Below are 25,542 nucleotides of genomic sequence, written 5' to 3' on the forward strand. Positions count from 1 at the left end.
GAGTTATTTGAGTTACTGTTGCCTTTCTATCAGCTAGAACCAGTATGTCCATTCTCTTTCTGACCTCTGACATCAACATTACATTTTCATCCAGACAACTGCCTGCTGCTTGCAGGATTCTTTCTCTTTTTCATACTATTTTCTGTAAACCCTATAGATGGTTGTTTATGAAAATCTCAGAATATCAGCAGTGACTGAAATATTCAGAGCAACTCATCTAGTACCAACAGTCACATCATCTTCAAAGTCATTTAAATCCCCTTTCTGATGCTTGGTTTGTATTTCAGCAAGTCCTCTTGATCATGTGTGCATGCTTAAATACGCTGAGTTGCTACCACATGATTGGTTGATTAGATATTTTTGTGTTGACTTTGAGCAAATGTACCTAATGATGTGGCAGGTGTGTGAATGTGATAAGTTAAATGGGTTGACAGTGCCCCCTACCCGATGTGGTGCCCTAAGAGAGATTTTCTATACTGTAAAATAACCTTTCACCCAATTTCCATGCGTATTAAATTACATATACATTTTGAACAAAACTGAAATACAAAACCACAAACCTACCACAAAATAAAAATCATGTAAATAAGTGAATGAATAATAATAGTAATAAATTATAAATACAATGATCTACATTATATGTTAAATTGAAATAACCACACAGTTTGCACACAATAACTATAGATAAGCTACATTTACACACTATGCAATCACTATATCGATAAATTAAATAAAAATAACTATATACTAGCTATATAAAATACTTATATACAACTATATGCAAAACTATGTACAAAAAAGGCATTTTATAGACCTTTAGTGGTTTAGTACTTTTACACCGCCCAGTGTTATCATTTGTAGTAATATTAGCATTTGTGGTAATATTAATTAATAATTTTAAATTATATCAAATTAAATTGCTTTTAAATTGAAATCTATGTTAGCTTTTCCATTTTAAGAGTTAATAGTAATGACTAATTCTGTTGAAAGTGATTTTTTTTCCAGATTATGTGGCGCCCCCTGGAGGCCACAGCGCCCTTAGCATTTTTCTATATTCCCTCAAGGGCCAGCGGGCTCTGTGGGTTGAGCACATGGATTTTATGGCTGAGTGGGCATCAGCATGATTAAATTTGAGAATATATCGCTCTCTAGTGCTCAATAAACGTAAATACACGCGGATTCGGACTCAAGTTGGTTTCATACGTTGTGTTTTTCTCAGATTTACAAAAAAGTACACTTGAAGTAAAGTACACTAAAGTACACTTAACGGGCATGTAACATATCTGCAGACCCCTCACACCCAGGACACAGTCTGTTTGAACTCCTGCCATCTGGACGGCGCTACAGAGCTCTGTACGCCAAAACCTCCAGGCACAGAGACAGTTTCTTCCCCCAAGCTGTTGCTCTGATGAACTCTCATCACTCATATAGTCTCAGAGTAATCAATCACTGTGCAATAATAAAAGTAATATTATTATTAGTCCTTACAAACACCAGGAAACTGGACCATATTACACCGGTCATGAAATCGCTACACTGGCTTCCAGTGAGTCAAAGGATAGAGTTTAAAATCTTACTGCTGATCTAGAAAGCACTGAAGGGTCTTGGACCAAAATACATGCTTGATCTGTTAGTTCCCTATGAAGCTCCCAGACCCCTGAGGTTCATCTGGATCTGGTTTGTTGTGGTTCTCAAAAACAAGAACCAAGCAAGGTGAGGCAGCGTTCAGTTATTCTGCTCCTCACCGGTGGAACAAACTTCCTGTAGACCTGAGGTCTGCTCCAACTGTAGATCCTTTAAATCAGGCCTAAAAACATTACTGTTTACTGAAGTGTACTCTTAAATTAAATACTTACCTGCTGTACTCTACTGCTCTTACTTTTTAACAACTTGTGCTTTTTATTATTTGACCTCTTTTCGCATCATTTTATTTGTTATTTACCGTTTGTGGTAATTTTGTCTTGCTGCTTTTAATGTTGGTGTAAAGCACTTTGAATGACCTTGTGTTGAATTGTGCTATACAAATAAACTTGCCTTGCCTAATAATAATAACCACAATCATATGCTGTAACAATGCACCTTTCAATAACCATGCACCTTTAACTTTTTTTAAATTGTATATATGTTAATAAGAGCTGTCATTTGTCTATTTACTGTACAGTGAGCAAAACAACCAGAGTCAAATTCCCTGTCTTGTTTGACCTGACTTGGCAAATAAACCTGATTCTGATTCTGATTCCGATTGGGGATATAGACTCGTTACATTTAATTGCGTCATAGTTCATTGTAATTAACATATCCACAAGCCGCATGTCCGTATCTATTAACAATGTATATTAAAATTTTAACTGAGTTTGGGTTATTCTTTTTATATGAATGATATTTATAACCAGTACTCGAGATGAGGGGAGATGGCATCCCCCCTGAAATAAAAACGGTCAAAATCATCCCCCCTGTAAAACTGCCATCCCCCCCTTTCCATCCCTTATGTCATTTCATCAATTAATGTGGTTTTACTGCTATTTCAACATTTAGAGTCATCACCAGAAAAATAACACCAGAAAAATAACTTATTTAAAATTTCACTTGAAATAAGTAGGAAAATCTGCCAGTGGGACAAGATTTATCTTCTTATTACAAGCAAAAAAATCTTGTTCCACTGGTAGATTTTTCTACTTATTTTAAGTGAAAATCTACTTGAAACAGGTGAAATTTTTTGTTTTTTCCAGTGATGAGTCTTGTTTTAAGTGTAATGAGATTTCTTTATGGCCCTGCGATGGACTGGCGACCTGTCCAGGGTGTAACCCCTGCCTCTCGCCTGAAAATAGCTGGGATAGGCTCCAGCAGACCCCCGTGACCCTGCAAAGGATAAAGCGGGTATAGATAATGGATGGATGGATGGATGGAGATTTCTTTACTAAAATGAGACTAGAAATAAGACAAATATTCTGGTTAAGATTTTGAGTTTTTGCAGTGATCCATTTTACTTGTGTTTTGATGTATTTGATGTAAGCCCAGTGGATATTTTAAGCTTACAGAAGGCTGCATTTAACTGCTGCTATGTCATTCCTGCAGTATTTCTGCTGGTGTTTTGGTCAGTGCTATTATTTGTAATATATTATATTATTTGTAATCAGCACAAATTATCTGTCCCCATATGATAACATTTTTTTACAACTCGAGTACTGTTTATAACGATTTTTGGCACCAAGGACTGCAGTGTTAGGACGTTAGTTAGTTAGTTAATATTTATTTCGGTCAATCACAAGTATCATAAGTTTAAACAAAATAATAATAATAGTAATAATAATAATAATAGTAATAATAATAATAATAATAATAATAATAATAGCAATAATAATAATAATAATAATAATAATAATAATAATAATAATAATAATAATAATAATAATAATAATAATAATGATAGCACTGAAAACAGGAAGTGAAAAGATGCAAAGGAAACCGACAAAACCAATTTAAGTTGTCATTTTATCTCATGCACGTGTGCATTCTTCTTTGTTTGCTTATTGTGTTTCTATATATGTGTCCATAGGGCTGGGCGATATATCGAGATTTTAATATATATCGATATATTTTCAAACACGATATGGTACGAGACAATATCGTTTATATCGATTTTTACATTTTTATTTTATTTGTTTGTTTTCTTTTAATGATTTTGATATAGCTTATTTTGTGACAAATTGAGTTGAATGTTTCATTTGAGATTTGCACAAATGTTTTGTTATTTGCACAACTGTCAACCTCAGTGGAAAAGTCTGCCTGCTACTGTCTACATTGTATTAATTGCACAGTATATTTTAATTTAATTGTTATGCAGGAAAGGGATATTTGTTTTATTTTATTCAAGAAGCATTTTTATTCTATATATGCAGGCAGTTTATTTTTATTTCATTTGTTTTATATATTTTGATATTGTGTAGACCTCTGTTAATAAAGGTACCTGTATGACATTTGGCACGAGGCATTGTATTAAAACTTAAGGGTTTGCCTCAGAAAAAAATGAAGCTAACAGAGATGCTATGCTATAATGCTTTGGGGGGAAACCCCAATTATGGCACACAAAAAATATCGATATAATAATAATAATAATAATTCATTTTATTTGGAGGCGCCTTTCACGACACCCAAGGTCACCTTACAGAATAAAAACACAGGAAATACAATTAAAAATACAATAAACATCCATACAAGTAGCAAGACAAATAGTATAACAGTAGACAAACAAACTGGTGGGAAGTAGTGCGTGATGTCCGGTTATAGTGAATGGGCAAGTTTGAACAGGTGGGTTTTGAGTTGTGTTTTGAATGTGGTGATGGAGTCTATTTGTTTTATGTGTGGGGGGAGGGAGTTCCAGAGTCTGGGTGCCGAGCAGCTGAAAGCTCGGGCACCCATGGTGCTAAGGTGTGAGGTGGGAGTGTAAAGGAGTCCAGCAGAGGTTGAGCGGAGGGTGCGGGAGGGGGTGTAATCTTGCAATAGGTCACAGAGGTAGGTGGGGGCTAGGTTGTGAAGGGCTTTGTGGGTGAGGAGGAGGATATATATTGAGTATCGCCATTTAGCTAGAAAATATCGAGATATGACTTTTGGTCCATATCGCCCAGCCCTAGGGGGAAACCACCAATTACGCAGCGTAAAAAATATTGAGATATATATCGAGATATATCGCCATTCAGCTAAAAAATATCGAGATATGACTTTTTGTCCGTATCGCCCAGCCCTATGTGTCCATTACCTTTGCTTTGAATAATATCTTCTATGCTTTTATTGAATTTGCTAGTTTAAGGTCGTTATCTAATGAGGTTCCACAGTTTTACGCCCTTTGTATTTGTTCTTATTGCTGTTGTGTCAAACATTGCTGTTCCCCTGAGGTCGTGTTTGCCCTCTCTTGGCTTGAACAGTCGAAAAGTTGAACAGACGCTGATATGATGCGTGTGTGAATATTCCCAGGGTCCGTGAACACACCTGCTGTCCCTTGTCGCACACTGGTGCGGCTAGCTGATCCTTAGCTTTGTGTCAGAATGCTGTCTGCCATGTCTGGTCTGTCTGTTGTTTCTGGCTAACGACACTCGGCATTTGGTGGCTTTAATGTTCCGTGCAGCTAATCTAAAAACCATCGGCAAAGCGGAAACCGGCTGGTAGGTGGTCTTTGACACCCATCCATCCCTTTGAAATGAAATCACAACAGACGTGAACATGTTGGCTGCAGTCGTGCTAAAGAGGCTAACAGCTAATCCCCACTCAATAACTCCGGGGTTCTGTATTTATCATTGAAGGTGACAGGCGTTTAAACTAAACTTGCATAAATCTGACCAACATTGGTACTCAGAAGCAGAAAAGTGGCTTTTGAAGCGTCTTAATTTGGGACATTTGTGGAAGTTGGCTCTCCGGCGAGTAGGAGGCGTTAGCCTACCGAGCTCAGGCTTTCAGTCCATATTGGTGAGGTTTAATAACGCGAGTATTTAGTGATGTACTTATGTGTTGGCTATAACTTTCCTCGACGATGAGATACCAAAATGACCAAATATTCAATAACCATGTCTACCTCACAGTGGCGTCAATTCAGTGGAAGCTAAGGTATTATATATTATATATGGCAAGGTTACGAGTCACAGAACTTAACTAGAGTATCAATCAACACGTCCAGCAAATACTCATCACAGAAGTCTGTTATGTAGTTTATCTGTGTGGTCAAGAACATTGGAACTTTTTCAAATGCAGTCTCGCTCACTGCAAAAACTCAAAATCTTACCAGGAATATTTGTCTTATTTCTAGTTAAAATGTCTAATTTTTAGTCAAAAAATCTCATTACACTTAAAACAAGACTCATCACTGGAAAAAATAACTTGTTATTTGACCATTTTGCTTTGCTCTCATTCGAAAAAACTATGGGCAGATATTAATAATAATAATAATAATTCATTTTATTTAACGGCGCCTTTCATGTCACCCAAGGTCACCTTACAGAATAAAAACAAACAATACAATACAGGAAATATAATAGTAATACAGTAGAAATTATAATACATACACACATACACAATACATACAAATAGACAATCAAGGAGCAACAGTACAGATAACAGTATGGTGGGAGGTAGTGTGTGGTGACCGGTCAAAGTGAATGGGCAAGTTTAAACAGGTGAGTCTTGAGTTGTGTTTTGAATGTGGTGATGGAGTCTATTTGTCTTATGTATGGGGGGAGGGAGTTCCAGAGTCTGGGTGCCGAGCAGCTGAAAGCTCGGGCACCCATGCTGCTAAGGTGTGAGGTGGGAGTGGAAAGAAGTCCAGCAGAGGTTGAGCGGAGGGTACGGGAGGGGGTGTATTCTTTCAGTAGGTCACAGAGGTAGGTGGGGGCTAGGTTGTGAAGGGCTTTGTGGGTGAGGAGGAGGTTTTTATAAATTATACGGTATTGGACTGGGAGCCAGTGGAGTTGGATAAGAACGGGGGTGATGTGGTCAGATGACTTGATGCGGGTGATGATCCGGGCGGCCGAGTTCTGAATGAGTTGTAGTTTGTTGGTGAGTTTGGTTGGGAGGCCAGTGAGGAGAGCATTACAGTAATCAATACGGGATGTGACGAATGAGTGGACCAGAATTTCGGTGCTGGATTGGGACAGTGCTGGACGAAGTCTGGAGATGTTGCGGAGGTGGAAGAATGCAGTCCGGGTGATGTTGTGGATGTGAGGTGCAAATGAGAGTGTATTGTCCAGAATGACGCCGAGGCTCTTGACGTGGGGGGAAAAGGGTACCGGGAAGCCGTCGATGATGATGGGAGGGGCGGGAGAGGGTTGCGACTTGGTGAGGGTGGATATTAGCAAATTTATTATTGACTCTTTTGCTATAGATTTTAATTTACATTGGGAAAATGTTGTTTTTGGTTTCCATTGTTTCCCTAAGAAAGAAGGAAAATGTTACTTTTTGATAAATCTGTTTTTATTTCTTGCCAAATTTCATATTCATAAGAGTAAATTTTCAAAGAAAACCCCTTGTTTTTTTGTTTTCCAGAAAGAAATTGAACTTGACTTGAAATTAATCCTAAAATCAACAAATGAAAAGGCTATTAAAACCATAGACTTATGTTATATGTTTAATCTTCTTGAATAACAAACATCACCCCTGGCACATGTCCTATATTTTATTTGTATACTGTTCCTGTATACTGTTTTGTGTTAATTCTTTTAAATAAAGTAAAAAAAAAAAAAAAAAAAATGTGACCATTTTCACCTGTTTCAAGTACATTTTCACTTGAAATAAGTAGAAAAATCTGCCAGTGGGACAAGATTTATCTTCTCATTACAAGCAAAAAATCTTGTTCCCCTGGCAGATTTTTCTACTTATTTTAAGTGAAAATCTACTTGAAACAGGTGAAAATGTTTGTGTTTGAGTCTTGTCTTAAATGTTATGAGATTTTTTTTTACTAAAAATTAGACATTTTAACTAGAAATAAGACAAATATTCTTGTTAAGATTTTGAGTTTTTGCAGTGTATAATAACTAGTGAAATCGATCATGTTGTTCTGATTTGCATTTGTAGTTATTCTATATGTATTAAGTAATAGAATAAGCAATACAAATAGACACAGAGTAATTCCATAAATGTATTTAAAAAATAAACATTTACATTTTCCCTTGAAGCCAAGGTGTGGCGGCTGCCATACCTTGCCATACCCAATTGACGCCCCTGCTACCTCATACTGCTGCACCTTTCACTTAAAAAAAAGGTATATATGTTAATAAGAGCTGTCATTTGTCTATTTACTGTACAGTGAGCGAAAACAACAAATTCCCTGTCTTGTTTGACCTGACTTGGTCAATAAACCTGATTTTTATATATATATATATATATATATATATATATATATATATATCTCCTTTATTTAACCAGGTAAAAAAACTCATTGAGATTAAAACCTCTTTTTCAAGAGTGACCTGGCCAAAATGGCAGCATAAAAACAATCCAACAATACATACAAACACAGACAGTCAGTCACACATTCCGGGGAAACAATAGTAAAATTTACACAACGGGGCAGTCACAAGAACCGAGAGAGCTAATTTCTCTGTCTTTTAAAATGGATTTGAATTTACCCAAGGATACAAGCTCAACCAATTTCAAGTCCTTCTGCGCATCATTCCAGGTTGAGGGGGCAGAAAACTTGAACGCCTTTTTACCCAGTTCAGTTCTGGCTCTCGGGACCTGCATTTGAATAAAGTTCTGTGAGCGCAGGCCATAATGGCTGACGTTTCTACACATGTGCACGCACAAATATGTAGGGAGACGTCCCAAAATGGATTTGTAAATAAAAGTCAGCCAGTAGGAGAGTCTACGGACAGGAAAAGAAGGACGATTGGCAGCAGCATACAAACAACAGTGATGTACATGATAGCTGCAACCGGTGATAAAACACAAAGCAAAATGATACACTGTATCTAATTTCTTTAAATACTGCTCAGGAGCGTTCATAAAAAGCAGACCGCCATAGTCCAACAAAGGTAAAAAAGTTGTTTTGATCAAATATTTCCGGACCCGAAATGAAAAACATGATTTGTTCCTAAAAACGAAACCTAATTTTAGTTTCAGCTTAGAAACAAGGTTATCAATATGAGATTTAAAAGACAAGTTGTCATCAATCAGAATGCCTAGATATTTATAAGAACTGACTAATTCAATTTAAATCCCCTGAACAGTTAACAACCTTGGAAGGTGAGATGGAAGCTGCTTGCCATTTGAAAAAAGCATATTCTTCTATTTATCTGCGTTTAATACTAGTTTAAGCTGAGTCAGACGGGATTGAACAGCATCAAAGGCAGTTTGCAAGAACTCAAGGGATTCTGATTCTGAAAATCACTAAAATCACTCAGCACATATTTGTGAATGTTTTGAGTTTATTTAGAGTAAAACAAGACACGACATCAACAAATCAAATGCTGAAACTAGAGATATTTGCTCTTCTTGAAGTTAACATGTGCAAAATGTTGGCCAATAAACCTGATTCTGAAATAATCTGTCATGAATGATCGATTGGCTTTGGTGTCACAGATGTTGCTACACGACTATCTCAGCAGCTGCTTAAATTGCTATGTTTGAGGTGGCATCTGTTTAGTTAAGACTGATTTCCAGATTTCATGACGTTTAATAGACTATAGCCGCACACAGTTATTGCTTACAATGTTTATCAGCATCCATGAGAACTCATAACCAAAATATCCCTCTGGGTTCTTAGTACTTGGTTATCCAAGCTTAAAATTGTCATGGTAATGTCTTTGGTTCTTTAGTAAGAAAGTACATTTTTATTTATATAGCACTTTTCACAGACAAGTGAATGTCACAATGTGCTTCATAAAAAATTCATAAAACAACATCAATAATAACACGAATAAAACACTACAATAAAAGTAGAAATACGATAAAAACAAGACAATACCGATAAAAGCTCCTAGAATAAAAGTACATAAAATCAACATGATGGTCATAAAACAACCCTCTCACTACTAATGTTTAAAAGCTTGGAGAAACAGGTGGGTTTTAAGTTTGTTCTCAAAGCATTGATGGAGTCCAGAGAACGTAGAGACGGCGGGAGATCGGTCCAGAGTAGGGATGTTAACAATTAATCGATTTTCGATTAATTGCAGTTATGAAATTACCCGATTAAAATTAACGATTACAATTAATCTATTTATTTATTTTTTTCGTTTAATTTCACCAGCTGGTATTACGCCCGGACCACATTTAATGCGACACAACGCGCTGCGCCGCGCACATAAAGTTAGAAGAAAGAGACGGCGGATATGTTTGGTTTTAGTAACATGCTCAGGCAATGAGTCTGCAATGGCCCAGACGGGAGACACATGTAGCTCAGTGCTTAACTTTTATTTTTAATCCACTCTATATTCTTCTGGTTGTTCTCCGATATGTTCCCCTAAAGCCTGAATTATGGTTCTGCCTTAAATCGCCGCCGTAGCCTACGGCGGCGGCTCTGCGTTGTTGTAACGCGGAACCATAAATCAGCCTTCACCTGGTACATACATAGGTTTCTCTAAACATCTGTCCCCGCTACAGTTTTAACTAAAAGAAAATGTGCTCCAATACAGCAGGTCTCATCATTTTATTTTGAACACTGCCAAAACTCTAACTTAAAACGTAACTAGAACTTAAAATTTGCTTGACACAAATTACACTATTATGGCTGCTGCTACTACTAATAGCCTTGAAGTGCACTTTATATTATATTCCTTGTGGTACAAAAATGTCTTTGTTACTTTTGTATCAAATAAATATTTGATTAAGGAATACATTAAAATGTCCTTTGTATTTTATATAAGCAAAAAAAATTATGTTTGTATCTCAGATGGGGGAAAAACGCCACTTATCAACTAATCGATGATCGATCGATAAGGTTATCAACTATCAATTAATGAAATAATCGATAATTTGCATCCCTAGTCCAGAGCCTCGGTGCGATGGCCTGGAAGGAGCGATCTCCTCGCGTCTTATTGTTTACGTGTGTAGCAGAACTGGTGAGACCCCTCTTTCTCTAACCTCCAGGCACTTTCGCCGGACGATGGACGAGCTGGTCCATGACCTGGTGTCAGCACTGGAGGAGAGCTCGGAGCAAGCTGCACGTGGTGGTTTTGGTGATGGAGGAGACCATGCACTGGCAGTGGGATGTCTACTGAAGAGACAGGCTCGGAAACGGAGGGGAAGAAAACGTCGATCAGACAACCCACATCCGCCATGGGAGACAGGCCACCTCAGCGAGGGTTCAGAGTCCAGTGTGGAGGAACACAAGGTGAGGCCAAATGAATGGAGCAACCCGTTTTGTCTGAAGACATCTGAGACTGTCTGGCCCACTATGCTGTCACAGGAAAAGACTGGTAGAATCAGGCAGGAAATACTTGGTTGTCTTTCTTTTACTCTTCATGCAACTCAATAATACCAGGAGTTTATGGCTCATTCTAATCTCACCCAGTTGAGGAGAGATTAGAATGAACCATCTTCGACCTGGTAGCTCAGCGGGATGATCTCCATCTCCACCGTTTGAAGTGGCTTTGATTTACTGAAAAGGCAGGGCTCCAGACTGCGACCAAATGCTCGCATTTTGCGACCAAAATTTGAGTATGTGCAACTGAATTTCATGTCCACTCGCACACGTGCGACCAGTCAATGAACCCGCATATTTGCAGGCCAATGAGTGTGAAAGGGAATGAGTCGGGGGATCTATTTATTTATTTATTTATTTATTTCGTTTAATTTCACCAGCTCAAAGCAGGTATTACGCCCGGACTACATTTAATGCAACACAACGCGCTGCCGCTGCGCCGCGCACATAAAGTTAGAAGAAAGAGATGGCGGGTATGTTTGGTTTTAGTGACATCATGCTCAGGCAATGAGTCTGCAATGGCCCAGACGGGAGACACATGTAGCTCAGTGCTTAACTTTTATTTTTAATCCACTCTATATTCTTCTGGTTGTTCTCCGATATGTTCCCCTAAAGCCTGATTTATGGTTCCGCCTTAAATCGACGCAGAGCCTACGCCGTAGCCTACGACGTAGGCTCTGCGTTGTTGTAACGCGGAACCATAAATCAGCCTTCACCCGGTACATACATAGGTTTCTCTAAACATCTGTCCCCGCTACAGTTTTAACTAAAAGAAAATGTGCTCCAATACAGCAGGTCTCATAATTTTATTTTGAACATTGCCAAAACTCTAACTTAAAACGTAACTAGAACTTAAGATTTGCTTGACACAAATTAAAGTTAAATTTTAACACGTGGGAAAAACACCTAACCTTTTAAGTGATGTGTGTTATCAGGTGTAATGGCATTTTTAGGTTAGAAATAAGAATATTTCTTGGTAGATCCTTAGTTATTTGAGTGAAGGCAGTGAATTTGGTCAACTGGTGTAAGTCCAGGGTTTTAGTAAAGACACAAGTAAGGAAATGTTATTGGCCAGTACCCCCAAAATTTGTACATTTGTTAAGTACTGTGTTTAACAGTTAAATTCATGGCTGAAAGGTTACTAAGCACTTTGTTACCAAGCACTTTTTTATCATGTGAATGTATGTTTTTTTTATATATAATGACAGCAATGGTGCTGTCAGTTTACTTGCAGCATCTTTAAAAGTGCACAATAAAATGTAACACTGCATTTGAAACAGCACATTGTGGTAATTCATTAATCTATTATGAAATACGTATTACTAATACACTGAAATGTAGTAGAAATGTAAAAATTTGGTTAGCGTGTTGATAAACGATGTGCGCTCCTAAAATTTCTGATTGTGCCCCTAAATATTTTCAGTTAGGGGCTACTGTGCTCCTAGTGAAAAAAGTTAGTCTGGAGCCCTGAAAGGGTCTATTATTGTAAAAAAAAACAAGGCACCATCTTTACAGAGTGGATTATAGTATATTATTACATATTACAACACACATATAATAAAATGCACTGTATGAGTGACTGTGAATGAGCAAATGAATAATACATCAACATTCACTTTTAAAGGCTATATAAGTGTGTAACATTTGGTGTCTTTTTTTCTTTTGTCAGGTTTTGTAGATGAAAATTCCCAAATTGAAGCTAAACAATGAAATAAAGTAATATACAGTACACATGTCTATTTTCTTTTCAGTTGATCACAAACTATTTACTAATAAAATGAACATTTATGGTTAAAACAAAAGTTGTTTGGAATTGGTCTACTTAATTGATGTTTTGCTTTTTTTCTTCTTTTTTCCCCATTGTGAATAGATTTTGCCATAGTATGTTAAAAACAGTGTGGTGCACAATGGCACATATTATAATTTATGTGCTACTTAAGTAATTTATTAGACATCTTACAGTTGAAGACAGATTGTTTGGCCATCCATGTGTTTAATTCTAACTGGCATACTTGAGTTTGCTGAAGTTTCTTAATTTAGCCTTGGCATCACAGGCTGATACTCACCACCATGACATCTGTTGCAGGACTACCGTGCCAGCGCAGGGGGGGTGTCTGCTGCCAGCAGCCATGCCCGTGACAACAGTGACTCCGATGAACATCTTGGCCCCAAAAGACGACCCCCCCACACAGCTGACCTGGGGCGAAGCAAGAGACCACTTTGGCCCGATGACCTGGCTGTCCTAGGATCAGCAGAGGGAACTCGCAGCCTTAGACGTCGGCGTAAGGTCAAACGCATGGCTGTTGACCCGCCCGCAGAACCAGAACCCCCTTCCATCGTGCTCGGGCCTCCCCCTGTCCCAAAAGCCCGTGTTGTCGGCAGGCCGCATAGACTGGGTGCTAACGACTGCCGTGGAGGTGCCATGGAGCTTTGTGGAGGTGGCCTGATGGGGTCAGGAGGGGGGAAAAACCGCATAAAGAAGAGGAAACTAGCAACGAACAGGCTTGGAATGGAAGCTGCAGATGAAGGGGTGGTAGTTGAGAGCGAAGACCCCTTTTCTTCTCTGACAGATGGATCTAAGGAGAAAATGGAGCTGGATGAACAAAAGGGCTCAGATGAAGACATGAGTGACAGGTGGTTAGTGTTTTGACTTTATATTTATGATTCAAACACATTTTGAAGTCTTCTTTTTCTGCATCTGTATTGTTAACACGAGTGTGCTTGTGAGTGACCTCAGGTAAGGAAGGCCGCTGTTTGTAAGACTAGGTATCACAAATAGTGATTAAGTTGACTGTGTTTAGCTGCATTTCAACTTTTGTCCTTTTTTGTGTTTTTCAAGAAATGTCTCGTGTTTTGAATCTCTTTTCCTGCCATCTTTTTAGCGAAACTAGCAGTGTGAGTAACAGCAGTGACGGCGGCCTCTATACCAATGATGAAGGGAGGCAAGGTATGTACTGAGAAATTCCTACAATTAATTTAAATTTTGAACTGCAATGCACGCAGTAGCGAGAATATAATGAATTTTTAACTACATCAAGCAACAGATGTCATATATTTAAAAGAAATTCCAACACTGAGAAGCAAATTACTTGAGGGAGTAGGCCTGCGTTGAAATAATCGATTTTTTGATTCTAAATCGATTATCATATTAATTCCTAAAAATCGATTCTTATGTCTAAAGATCGATTTTATTTTATTTTTTTCCCCCATCATTACATTTTCGCCCAGTGAACTTTAATCCCAGTAGTCGGACATACAGTTTGTCATGACACTTCTGAAAAATGCCAGATGCTTCATGGCAATATGTGTGCGTGGTGACAGAATAAATAAGACAAGCTAAAATGATTTGTTTACTGCATGAGCTGTTGCAATTTCTTTCTTTTTTTGTACTTTAAATGGATATTGAAAGGCCTGTTTGAGTTATTTATTTCTTAGATATTTCACAATAATTATTGGGAAATTATTAATTCACTAGTTATTTTACAGTGATATAATTCAGGCAATAGCTCAAAAAACATTTTAAATAACACTAACTCAAATCAAGATCGGATCGGATCGAATCGAATCCTGAAAATCGATTCTGAATCTTAAGAATCGGAATCGAATCGATTCTTGACATTTGAATCGATCCCCAGCCCTACAAGGGAGCCTTTTTTTGTTTCTAGGCCTCATGATTAATGTCTTTCTCTTGTGATATTGTTTTTTTTTGTTCTTGTTCCAGCTGATGATGAGCAAAGCGATTGGTTCTACGAGGGTGAGTCGGTGTCTGGTTCTGCGCCCGGTGGTGCATGTGGGATAGCAGGAGTGGTTCCCTGGTGGGAGAGGGAGACGGCTTCAGAGGAGCTGGACCTGGCTGATCCCGTCTTCAGCAGCATTCTCACGGGTTCCTTTCCACTTCTGAGTACCAGTGGTCAAAGAGGTATGCTGCCAACACACCGGAGCAGTCTAATTTTTGTAAACTAGACATATTACTGAGAAAATGCCCTGTGAGTGTGGGTTGAGTAGGATTGTGTAGAGCAGTGTCTCCCAACCTGGGGGTGCAGTTGTAAAAATTATATTTGCGAATGAGTCATTCATAAGACATTGTTAGGAATAATTTATGAATGTCTTGAATATTTTTTGTGTTTTTTATACACTGGTGACAAACACAGGAAATGATTTCATTCCTTATTATTATATCATTACTCAACATTTAATCTACTCCGACAGGTTGTTAAAGGAAAAATGTAAAAAAAATGTTGGTCTCATATTAAAAGAGACATTTTTCAGAAATATTTTTATGTCCTTTTGTGCATATTTTATACATTGGTGACATTGGAGAAAAAAAAAGCCATATGTATACAGAGTAAACCAAAGAGAAATGTATCAAAAAAACATAATTAATGTTCATTTTTTCAATTAAAGACTATTTTGGTGCTAGTACGTACCGGTCGGGGGGCCTGGCTGGTCTTAGACACAAGTAGGGGGGGCTCCAAGGAAAAAAGGTTGGGAACCCCTGGTGTAGAGCCTAGTTTTACAAAATCACACACATAGATTTTACAGTGTTATTGCAGTTTTACTCATGGCCAGCAGGAGGCAGTCATTACATAGACTGTTTAGGGGCGATGTGGAAGTGGAGTGATATATGAAATAAGAGGTAGAAAAATATTTTCTGTTTAGCTTTTCATTTAGCACTGAAAAGAATAAATACCAGTTTCATGACACCCATTTCACAAAGTTGATTTTTTTCTTCAGTTGTATTTCATGGGCTCACTTGTGTCTCTTGTAATTAAAGGTTACTCTCCCAGGTCCCCTTTTCTGATATATCCATGTCACTGTTTGGCAGGGTTTCATGCCAGATTGAGTCGTTTCCATGGAAACAAGCAGGGACCTGAGGCGGGGCTGCAGGGAAGCTCCAGTCAGGACTTCACTGAAAGACTTAGCAGACAAACCCAGGATGAGTGAGTTTGATTTTTCTTCTTCATCTATTCATATACATTCTTGTTAGTTTTCTCAGCATCAGTGGAACATTTGGGGTCTGATTGTTATAACGAGCATCATTATATTAGAATCAGAATCATCTTTATTGGCCAGGTTCGAACATTGTCCAACAAGGAATTTGACTCCGGTAATTTCGCTCTTTGGTGATAAAATAAACAATAAAACAAATGTGTTATTTCTATGTTACAGAATAAACAGTATAAACATTTAAGGTGCAGCAGTTTGAGGTAGAGAGAGAAAAGAAAGGAAAAGAAAAAGAAAAAGGGACAGTTCTGAATAAAAATAAACATAACCTATTTACAATTTTACAGGGCAATTATACAAAAAAATACAAAAGATTATACAAATTATACAAATAGATACACAGTGAGGGGTGCAGCTGAGTGAGGCAGACATGGTTGTCAAGGAATAATAATAATTAAACAAGCTTATAGGACTAGAATACAGTACAGAACTTGTACTGTAGTAATATCTGATTCCACGGCCATGTAGACTTATTTAAAAGTATCAAACAGTTTCTGAAAATGTAACATGTAAGAAAGGTAGTCAAGTAAAAACAAAGCCAAAAAAGGCTTCTTGGTATTCTGTAAAGCATTCTGCAGTGAACCAACAGTTCACTTGCAGCAAGAAATAGTGATAAACACTGGTCCTTTTTGTTTTTGAAGCAGTGTTGTAATGGTAATGAAGCGTTTTAATTATGCCGTTGTGTCTTTGACAGGCCCTGGTTTAGCTCAGGCTCGAGGCGAGACCACGGACAGGTGAGCAGTGTTCCTTTTGAATTTCCCTAATTCCTTTTCAAACGGCTTGAAAGAATCTCCCTGAAATGAAAGTTCAGATATTGATCCACTACAAGCGCCCATTCGGCGGGTTGTTTTCTCACTTGGATAACTTGCTAAGTGCTTGAGACATTAAGTTTTATTCTCCCTTTCCTTCACTGCTACTTCAGTTGCACTGGGACTCTCGGACAGACAGAGGGCATCGGAGGAGCTGTTCAGTGAAAACAGCAAGCAGGTGAGGAAAGTTTCACTCAAAAACACTTGTAATTTATATGTAACTCAGTCATTTCTTTATGTATCTTTTGTTGCAGTGTCTTCAACATTGTTGGAGTGTTTTTGAGATCCAACCAGTATTGATGTAATGTTGTCATTTGGCTGGTTTTACAGACAGACCAGCGGACATCTCGGCTCTCTGTGCACGGGGGATGTCAAGCGGAGGCGAAAGGCAGCCCCCCTTGGTTCCACTGCACCCTCAGGTATTGGATACACACCTAGCTACATCTAACACACCATCTGGTACTTCTTGCCAACTGCCCTTTTTATTGTATTTTTGGCTCTCACTCGTTCTCCTCCCCATCTTATTTGATCTCAGTGGGTCCGTCAGTCTGCTTTCCTCTATGCCTTCTGTCTCATTCCTGTACCGATGTAAACTCTGAAAACAGAAATGCAATGAAAGTTGCACTTTGACATTTCAGAGGGGTTAAAGTAACACTCCTTACCCCTGGGCCAGTTAGAGCATAGTTGACATTCACTGCCGCTAATGGAAAGGCAGCCAGGGCTGGCCAGAGAGGCAGCAGCAGCTCGTGGAGTGAGCAGCTTTACTCTGCACTGCTCACAAATAAAGAGGGGATTAAAAACAGTAATTGCTTGGGCTCTGTGACCAAAGTGAACTTCCTGGAAAAGAGAGGACAAAATGACCATTGTCCAAGACGGGCTGCAGTGTGCTTTGCTTTTCAAGATGCATTTGTTACACGACAATAAACTGGGTTAAGTCAATTACATGCTTACGCTCGCTTTGTCGAACGAGACCAGTTTGGAGACAGAGATTCAAATGTACGAGGGGGGGGGAACAGAAATCTTTTAACTTTGAGAGAAATTACCTGTTGATGGCCTAAACGTAATACATTTGGTTGTATCTATTAATATAATTTCATTCTCATGGTTTGATTTATTTATGTTTTTATGTTTTTGTAAAGCACTTTGAATCACCTTGTTGTTGAATTGTGCTATATAAATAAACTTGCCTTGCCTTGATCAACATATCTAACCAACTTTATAGTCTAAAAAATGTAGAAGAGACCCCTTTGGAAGTCCATTTGTATTTATTTATTAAAAAAAAATCCAATCTAATTAATGAAATAAATTTAAGGAAGATGTGCCCTTTTTTCAAAAATCCTTAACGTTTAATAGAAAGGCTGCAACTTGCCCCCTTTTCAGGTGTTTATTTGTATTTCTTTTTGTAGCTATGAGTTTTTATGGTGTGGAGGCAGGGTTTCCGCGGGGTTTTAAAAAGTATTAAAAAGTGATAAATGAAAATTGACAAATTTAAGTCCATTAAAAGTGTTAAATTCACTGTCAGGGGTATTATTTTTTTTTTAAATTGGTATTATTTTTTACCTTTTACATTTTAAGCAGTCTATTTTATTGTCATTCACAAAGTGAAATAAATGTGAAACATCTGGTCAACATCAATGAGTCTATAAATCTGTTCTGTATAGTGTTCTATAGTTCAAAATCTGTATTAATGTTAAAAGGTCCGTGATTAACACTTAATGTTGTGACAGTTTTTTAAAACAATCTGAAGGTAGTGAAAAAGGTATTAAATTGGTATTAAATTTAACATAAGGATTGCTGTATAAACCCTGTTAAACCATTTCACCCCTCTACTAGTGAAGTGTGTGCCTTTTTTCACATCTGTCCTATAGTTTTGAGTAACGATACAGTCAAAAAACTAAACTTAGTTTGATGACATACGTGTTTAAAAAGATACGTTTTGTTAGGTTACATGTCTTTGTTTGCATAAGATCTTTGTTATTTTTAACAAGAGTTTGTGTCTGATAAAAGGATTGTTGTAGTCTTTTCTGTTCTGCTATTTTTTTTTGCTGTTTTTCATTGTTCAAGGTATAAAATGTGTTGAAATATCTTTCTTTTCTAATGTATATTTTTTGTTTTTTTATAGGTGTAGTCGGGGATAACGTGCCTCCCCTCCCAGACTCCAACATGGGGAACCGTATGCTGCAGAGCATGGGCTGGAGCCCTGGGATGGGCCTGGGTCCGGAGGGAAGGGGCATCACTGAGCCCGTCCGGGCCATTCAGAGACCCAAAGGAGCCGGTTTAGGTTTCAACTGACCACCCAGTTCCTGGATCAGAACCCACATCTGTGAGGAACAAGACGCCCCTAAATGGAGGAAGAGAAATAAAAATGTCCTTTTTAAAGATTTTTTTTTTTTTTCTAAACAAAGTCAAGAGTAATCCAGGCCACAAGAAATGAGGGCTGGTGTATCAAGAATGTCTGTGATGACACATTTTCCCATATTGGGGAAACTCCATGAAGCCTGGAATATCCACAAAGACTCCTCGTGGTTGATGGACACTGAGCTGGGGGAAAAAAACAAGTTTTGCTCAAGTTCAACTGATAAAGTTGCTTCATCACTTTACCTCTGATGCCAGTATTACAGGCCAGGACTCTAGCATTTTCAACTTCTACTGCACAGGTGTCGGACTGCAGTCCTCAAGGGTCGCTAACCTGCATGTTTTATATCGTCCCCTTGCATCAGCACCCCTGATTCAAATTAACGGTCATCGTCAGCGTGGCGTCAAGGTCTGCTCAAGTCCGTTGGTGACACGGTCATGCTTATCAGGGTGTGTTGACGCAGGGAAACATCTAAAACATGCAAGACGGCGGTCCTCGAGGACTCGAATTTGACACCCCTGTTCTACTGGGAGCAGTGTCTCAGAGTGTGCCAGTGATGACATATTTAGTATATTAGTTAGAGAACTAATGAAACAAATGCTTTTGACCAATTTTGCACAACGGTTTTTGAAACAAAGGTTTGAGTATAGCATACCTCAAGATATACAGTATTTTATGTTCCTTTTTATTGTAAGGAAGATAGGGTACTCTGCACTAATGTGAGTGGATATATCTGGATGTTGATCCATTTTATGATCAATTTAATGGATAGTCTTGTCGTCAGAATCCTTTTGTTTTACTACCAAGACAAAATATAAAAATCCAAACTGCAGTTTTTGCTTTATTTAACATCACTGTGCATGCATGTGCAGGTGAGGCTGCTGCAGGTTTCTGCTGAGGAAACCTTCCTTTTCTTTAAGAGTAAAAAAACAAGTTGTCTATGTCATTCATAATGTACCTTTTCTTCTCCCCAGTCTTACACAAGATTCCCATGTAGACTGTAACATGTACCAAATTTTAACTCTGGTGAGAGATTAATAAATTATGCAGGGGAAGGAATGTTGCGTTGACTTAAAGGGCTCCTTCTGTCTGTAGTTTAAAGGTATTTCCACTAAACTTTCATCATTTTATGTAAAGACTGTGGCAATGGTTTAATGAGAATTAAAAATACCTGTGAAATAGCAGGCAAAAGGTAATTAGATGTGAACTCATTCCTTCTCCTGAATTTTATGTTAAAAGTTGGTGAAGAAAAGATGTCGTGTTGTACTGTAACAATTTTTCTTTCCTCTGGATAATTAGTTTGTTTTAATCTTGGAAGGCCAGGGCTAACTCAGAGAAATTTCAGCAAGTGACATCAATGAAATATTAAACAAAGTCATAACGGTATGATTTCACAATTATACCGTCTCTTGAGGATAACCCTATAATTTGTGTTCATCAAGTGGTTTGAATTAAAAGCTTATTGAGCTCCCTGATAGAGGTGACCGTGTCCCCCTCACTTCACAGAATCATTAATTCCGCCACAACGGTTTAGCTTGTTGCAGACCTTGGAATTAAATGTTAAAGATACTCCAGCAAAGGGCTATTCTTTCACCCCATTAAGACATAAAGCAGGTTATTGTTCCTGCATGAAGAGGGTGCTTCTGGTCTGAATGAGTTAAATAAAGCTGCATATACCGAAAAAGATTTTAAATAAAAAAATTATAACATTTTATACTTATTTTTTCCCTCAATGGTCCATACACAGGTTCTGTCCAATGTCAAACCAAAAAAAAAACTGATTTTTTTCTTTTTGAATGTTTTGTAAACCTATTCAAAAATAAAATCTGAAGTAACACATGTACATAAGTCCTCCCTCTAATTAATTAGCCCTTTAACTACCACATGACCAAAGCATATTTAGCAGCAATATTAGTTTCGAGTCATCATTGAAATGTTTTTACAAGATTGGGATACCTGTATTTGGAATTTTTTTGCCCCATTTTTGTTGTCTCATCTCTCTGGAAAAGGTTTTTCCCTCAGGATTGCACCTGTCTTTTAGACTCTCAGCCCCAGGTGCAGACAACAGTCCCTCAGGATGACACTGCCATTCCCATGCTTGACCGGAGAAATGTTATTAACAGGGGAAATGATTTCCAACATGCTTGTTGGAAACAGTGCAATCTTTGTTTCATCCAAGGATTTTCCCTGTTATGGTTTGACCTGATGATTGTTCGGTTATGTTCTCCATGAAAGACTCTCATCTCACTCCCAGTCATCATTGGCTCCTTGCCTGAAAATGACATTTTAAGAATAAATCTGTTGAAATATGCATCCTTGTTAGTTGTAAATGCTCAGCTTTATCACCCTGCTCTGATCTTGACACCTGTTAGATGCATACCAGGCCAACTTTCCAGTGTAGCTGTTTCAGAGACTGCTCTGTTTCAGAGAGCACATGTTCACTGCTTCTTTGCAGAAGGTTTAAGTTCACAAGTGCACCTAAGAAGACGCCCTTGACTTTTTTTTTTAGTTTTGTCGAGACTTCCATCACGTTCACATGCTGTTATAACATTGCAGAAATTTGACGTGTACGCCAATCTCTCCTTTCTCCACCATCTTTTGCAAGACTGCAACAGCAAACCCTCCCTTGTATCTATGGGGAGCATTGCAGCGCTGTGTGTCTTCTAGCCTCGCTTCTGCTCACCAGCTCCCTCTTCATACAGTGGGAATGTTGGCTGTGCCCCCCTCTCATCCCCAACCCCCCGCCCCCTCCCTCCACAATCCCAGCACAGACTCTTTCTCTCTGATACACTTTCTGTCTGACACACACTCTCAGGACTCCCCTGTGAGCAAAACCAGGCAGGTAAACTCAGCACCGGATCAGTGTGCGATGCTGAGAGGAGAGAAAGAGGGGTGAGAGCAATGTGTGTGTGCGTGTGTGTTTATGATTTTTGTGTGTGAGTGAGTGTGTGTGTGTGTGTGTGTGCGCGCTCCTGCTGCATCGCTGAGCTACAGAGACCGGAGGCGAGGAGAGCTGGAGCATTTGTCCTTGAGACTGACTGACTGACTGCAGCTGTAGAGCAGAAGGACCAGGCGGCCAGTGGATGAAACTGACAGTGAGTACCGACTGAAAGCGATAAAGACAAGGGAGAAGTAGGTGCAGGCTTCTTGAAATTTGCAGCAAATGGTCAAATGTGTTTTTTTTGCTCCTGTCTGCTTAGAAACAGTCCAGTGTGGTGTTGGAGCAGAAACAGGGTGTGTGTGTGTGTTCGTGTGTGTGCCTTTGCCTGCAGGTGAAGGTCTACTCTGATCCCAGGTGAACTCATCCCTCTGGCTTTTTCCTGGCTTACTTCAATACTTTATTTAAAGCATTTGTGGAAGACTTTTATTACAAACATTAGTCCATCCACAGCAGCATCCACTATCTTTTTTTTCTTTGTGTGTGTGAAGAATGAAGAGACATGTCAGTAAACATTAGTGTACATTTGTCCAGCTTTTGTCCCCTCCTCTTTTCTCTCTCTCTCTCTCTCTCTCTCTCTCTCTCTCTCTCTCTCTCTCTCTCTCTCTCCCCTTCCTCACGGCTCCTGTTGACAGATCAATACGTATGCATGCATAATTGGAAGTCATTTATGGCGAGCCTCCAAAGCGACTCATTATCATGTGTAATCTTGCAGAAAATTACATTTTGACTGGTGTATCCTGGCATGGCCAACAATCTGTGGACTGTGCTGAGCAGGCTAAATGGGTGAAGGGATGACCAGAAGGTGGGGTCACTGAAAGAACACCCCTGGAAGCTCTGAGAAAAGGGGAGAGAAGAAGCGAACAAGGGTGTTAAACCTCGCCCGCAAATGTGAAATTTCCCAGAGGTTCACCTGGAAGCATCTGTGTGATGAAATGATTAGGGACAGGAGGGAGGTGCAGGATAGAGGGAAGGATGGCAACACACATGTGAAGGGTGTGACGGATGAAGGGACGGAAGTAGAGGGATATTGGCTGAGTATTGGCATTTTTATTGGCTCCATAAGGCGAGGCGGTGTCGTGAGACCAGACTGGAATCACCTGTGGAGCTGTGGACAGAATGTGTTAAGCCTAGTTGGAGGTAGGGCTGTTCGATTTTGCCCAAAAATAAAATCTCGATTTTTTTTTCTCTCAAAATCCGATTTTCGATTACGATTACGATTATTTTGTGAATTGACAAAAGGCAAAGAAATGATTTCAAATATGCTGTTCTTTTATTGAACATTTGCCCATTGGGCTTTAAGTGCAAACTTTGCTCTTATTAAACAAAAAATGAATGAATAATGTGCAAAACTCTGTAAAATAAGTTGAAAAAAAGTTTTAAAAAATATAATAAAATATAAAGTTTTATCTCTGAAAAAAAAATCAGCAAATCAGCACTTGCAAACATACAGTAAGTTATATTTCCAATTAAATAAAACAAGACATTTTCTAATTAAACTAAACTGGGTCTTTGCATGCTAAATAATAATGCAACCCATGAAGGAGGTAGAGGTGTGTAATGTCAGTCATTACATTTGCTATTCACATTTGCAAGTTTTTTGCAAGGAACACGAGCCGGTCTACCGCATCTGGCTTGAGGGATGCCCGGTGGCATGTTACAACGCCCCCTCCTACACTAAAGAGCCTCTCCGATGGGGCACTTGTCGCAGGTATTGAGAGGTATTTCCATCAATCATTAATATGTGTGCAGAAAAGGTTAAAAAAAAAAAAAAAAAATGTTTTAAATAAAAAAAGTGAAAAATCGATTTTACGATTTTCACGTTTTAACATCGTTCTAATTACATAATCGCGATTACGATTTAAAATCGATTAATCGAACAGCCCTAGTTGGAGGGGTGGTGAGATGGATGGGATAGACACAGAGAGGGTGAATGTGTAAAGTGTTGATAGACCTTTTTTTCCCAAAGAAAACATGACTGTAGCACTCATTTCTCTCTCTGTGGGTGTGTGTTTTGTGTTGACTTGTTTAGTGTAGACATGCTGACACTGAGCCAGAGGGCAACATTTGCCACCTGCAGAGATAAAAGTGATATGATGAGATGGACTGCGTGCCGTTTCTCCTGCGTTGGTGTGGGAAAGTGAAAGCGGCTTCTAATAGTTCCTGACATCAGCATTAGACATGTGCGCTGCTGACTCCCATGATTCAGTGTGCTGTTGGACCCGCATCGCTGACTCCTCACCTGGAACTAGTCTGGGAACCAGGCGAGAGTGTGAAAAGCAGTGCAAAAAGCATTAGCAAATAGCAAAAGACTATACTGTATACTAGCCTTCATATATAAAAGCCAAATAGGCTTTTTTTTTCAGCTTATTTGGTTGAAGCCAATTTTAATGACAAAATTCCCAGTTTGATGTTAGTTAGAAATATTTTGAATAAATTAATGCTTTATTTCAAACAAATAATGACTATTAAGATAAAACCAATAACAATGACAATCTGTTTGAAAAGGATTAAGGGGAAGTAAAGCTTATTTAACCCCACAGTATACAGTATATACATATAAATACATATACAGACATGCAAGTATATTCACCTCTGCATATTTATTCATCTCCAGTGAAGATCAGACTTTTTTACTTTTATACTGGTTCATGCTTCGTTTCAAGATTTCATCTGTTCCACAGCTTCACCTGAAGTTGAGGCACGTTTTGGACGATAAAAGCTAAAAGCACCTCAAAAAATAAAAATCAGAAGATGCATGAACGAACCCGAACACATGACCGCATTTTCACCAAACAACGTTTTATGGATAATAATGAAATAAGCCGGAAATTTCACATTTCAGAAAAAACGCTTTTGAAAAAATTAAATGGAGGAGAAAAAAAAGATATAATTCCAGGAAACAAATACAACCACAAGATGCAAACCAGAATCACTTTAAACCAGAAATTATATTTAAAAAAAAACAACAAAAAAACACAGCAACAATTTCCACAACTTGACAAAAAGTCTTTCAGAAATATACTTGGCTTTAATCATTGTAGCTCTTGTTCTCCCAAATGTTATCTTTTCTTTTTTTCTGCTTTGTTTTGTACCAAAAATTGAAAATCCCCCACTTTGATCAGCATCTCAGTTTTTTTTGTTTTGTTTTTTAAAGTACAAAGTGTCTCTTTATGGAGGACCAAAACTGACATAATTAAAAGTAAAAACAGGAATATATACTTTTTGTTTTTTTCCTTTTCCTTATACATGCATTTGTTGTTTTTACCTTTCCTTGTCTCCTTTTTAATTTCTGCTTTTTATTTTTCTCAGTTTGGTCCTCCATATCGCGTACCTTTTTTAAAAAATGAATACCTAACGCTATAACATTTAATAGGATACAACACATAACTGAACAAATACGTGACCCTTAGGACATACTGACCTAATCTTCTGGGGATTGGGGAGGACAGTGTTGATCTAGACCTTCAACCCCCCCCGTCCCCAAACAAACTTTCAGATTTAAGCAGGAGTGGTGTCCATTAATCTAATT

The 25,542-nt window shown here is 38.4% G+C and overlaps 2 protein-coding genes across 3 annotated transcripts in view; both read left to right on the forward strand.

Moving 5' to 3' along the window:
- Nucleotides 1–5,020: 5,020 nt before the first annotated feature.
- On the forward strand, nt 5,021–20,549 carry gpatch2 (G patch domain containing 2). Of its 2 annotated transcripts, none has more exons than XM_061747101.1 (10): nt 5,021–5,159; nt 10,570–10,813; nt 12,990–13,540; nt 13,786–13,850; nt 14,625–14,822; nt 15,729–15,843; nt 16,602–16,641; nt 16,830–16,894; nt 17,047–17,135; nt 18,839–20,549. In XM_061747101.1, exons 1-10 carry the CDS (start codon nt 5,110–5,112, stop codon nt 19,006–19,008), a joined length of 1,587 nt encoding a protein of 528 aa, XP_061603085.1. In that variant the 5' UTR covers nt 5,021–5,109; the 3' UTR covers nt 19,009–20,549. The 2 variants fall into 2 exon arrangements, with proteins under 2 accessions (XP_061603085.1, XP_061603086.1); XM_061747102.1 differs by having other exon boundaries at nt 12,990–13,537.
- Nucleotides 20,550–22,074: 1,525 nt separating this feature from the next.
- LOC133464624 (estrogen-related receptor gamma-like) overlaps nt 22,075–25,542 on the forward strand; it is a 39,713-nt gene continuing 36,245 nt past the window's right edge. Inside the window, exon 1 of the mRNA XM_061746706.1 lies at nt 22,075–22,167. The gene's annotated coding sequence lies outside the window, so the exon portion shown is untranslated. The remainder of the gene's footprint in view (nt 22,168–25,542) is intronic.

The sequence above is a fragment of the Cololabis saira genome, chromosome 18 (assembly GCF_033807715.1).
Source record: "Cololabis saira isolate AMF1-May2022 chromosome 18, fColSai1.1, whole genome shotgun sequence".
NCBI classification, from domain to species: Eukaryota; Metazoa; Chordata; class Actinopteri; order Beloniformes; family Belonidae; genus Cololabis; species Cololabis saira.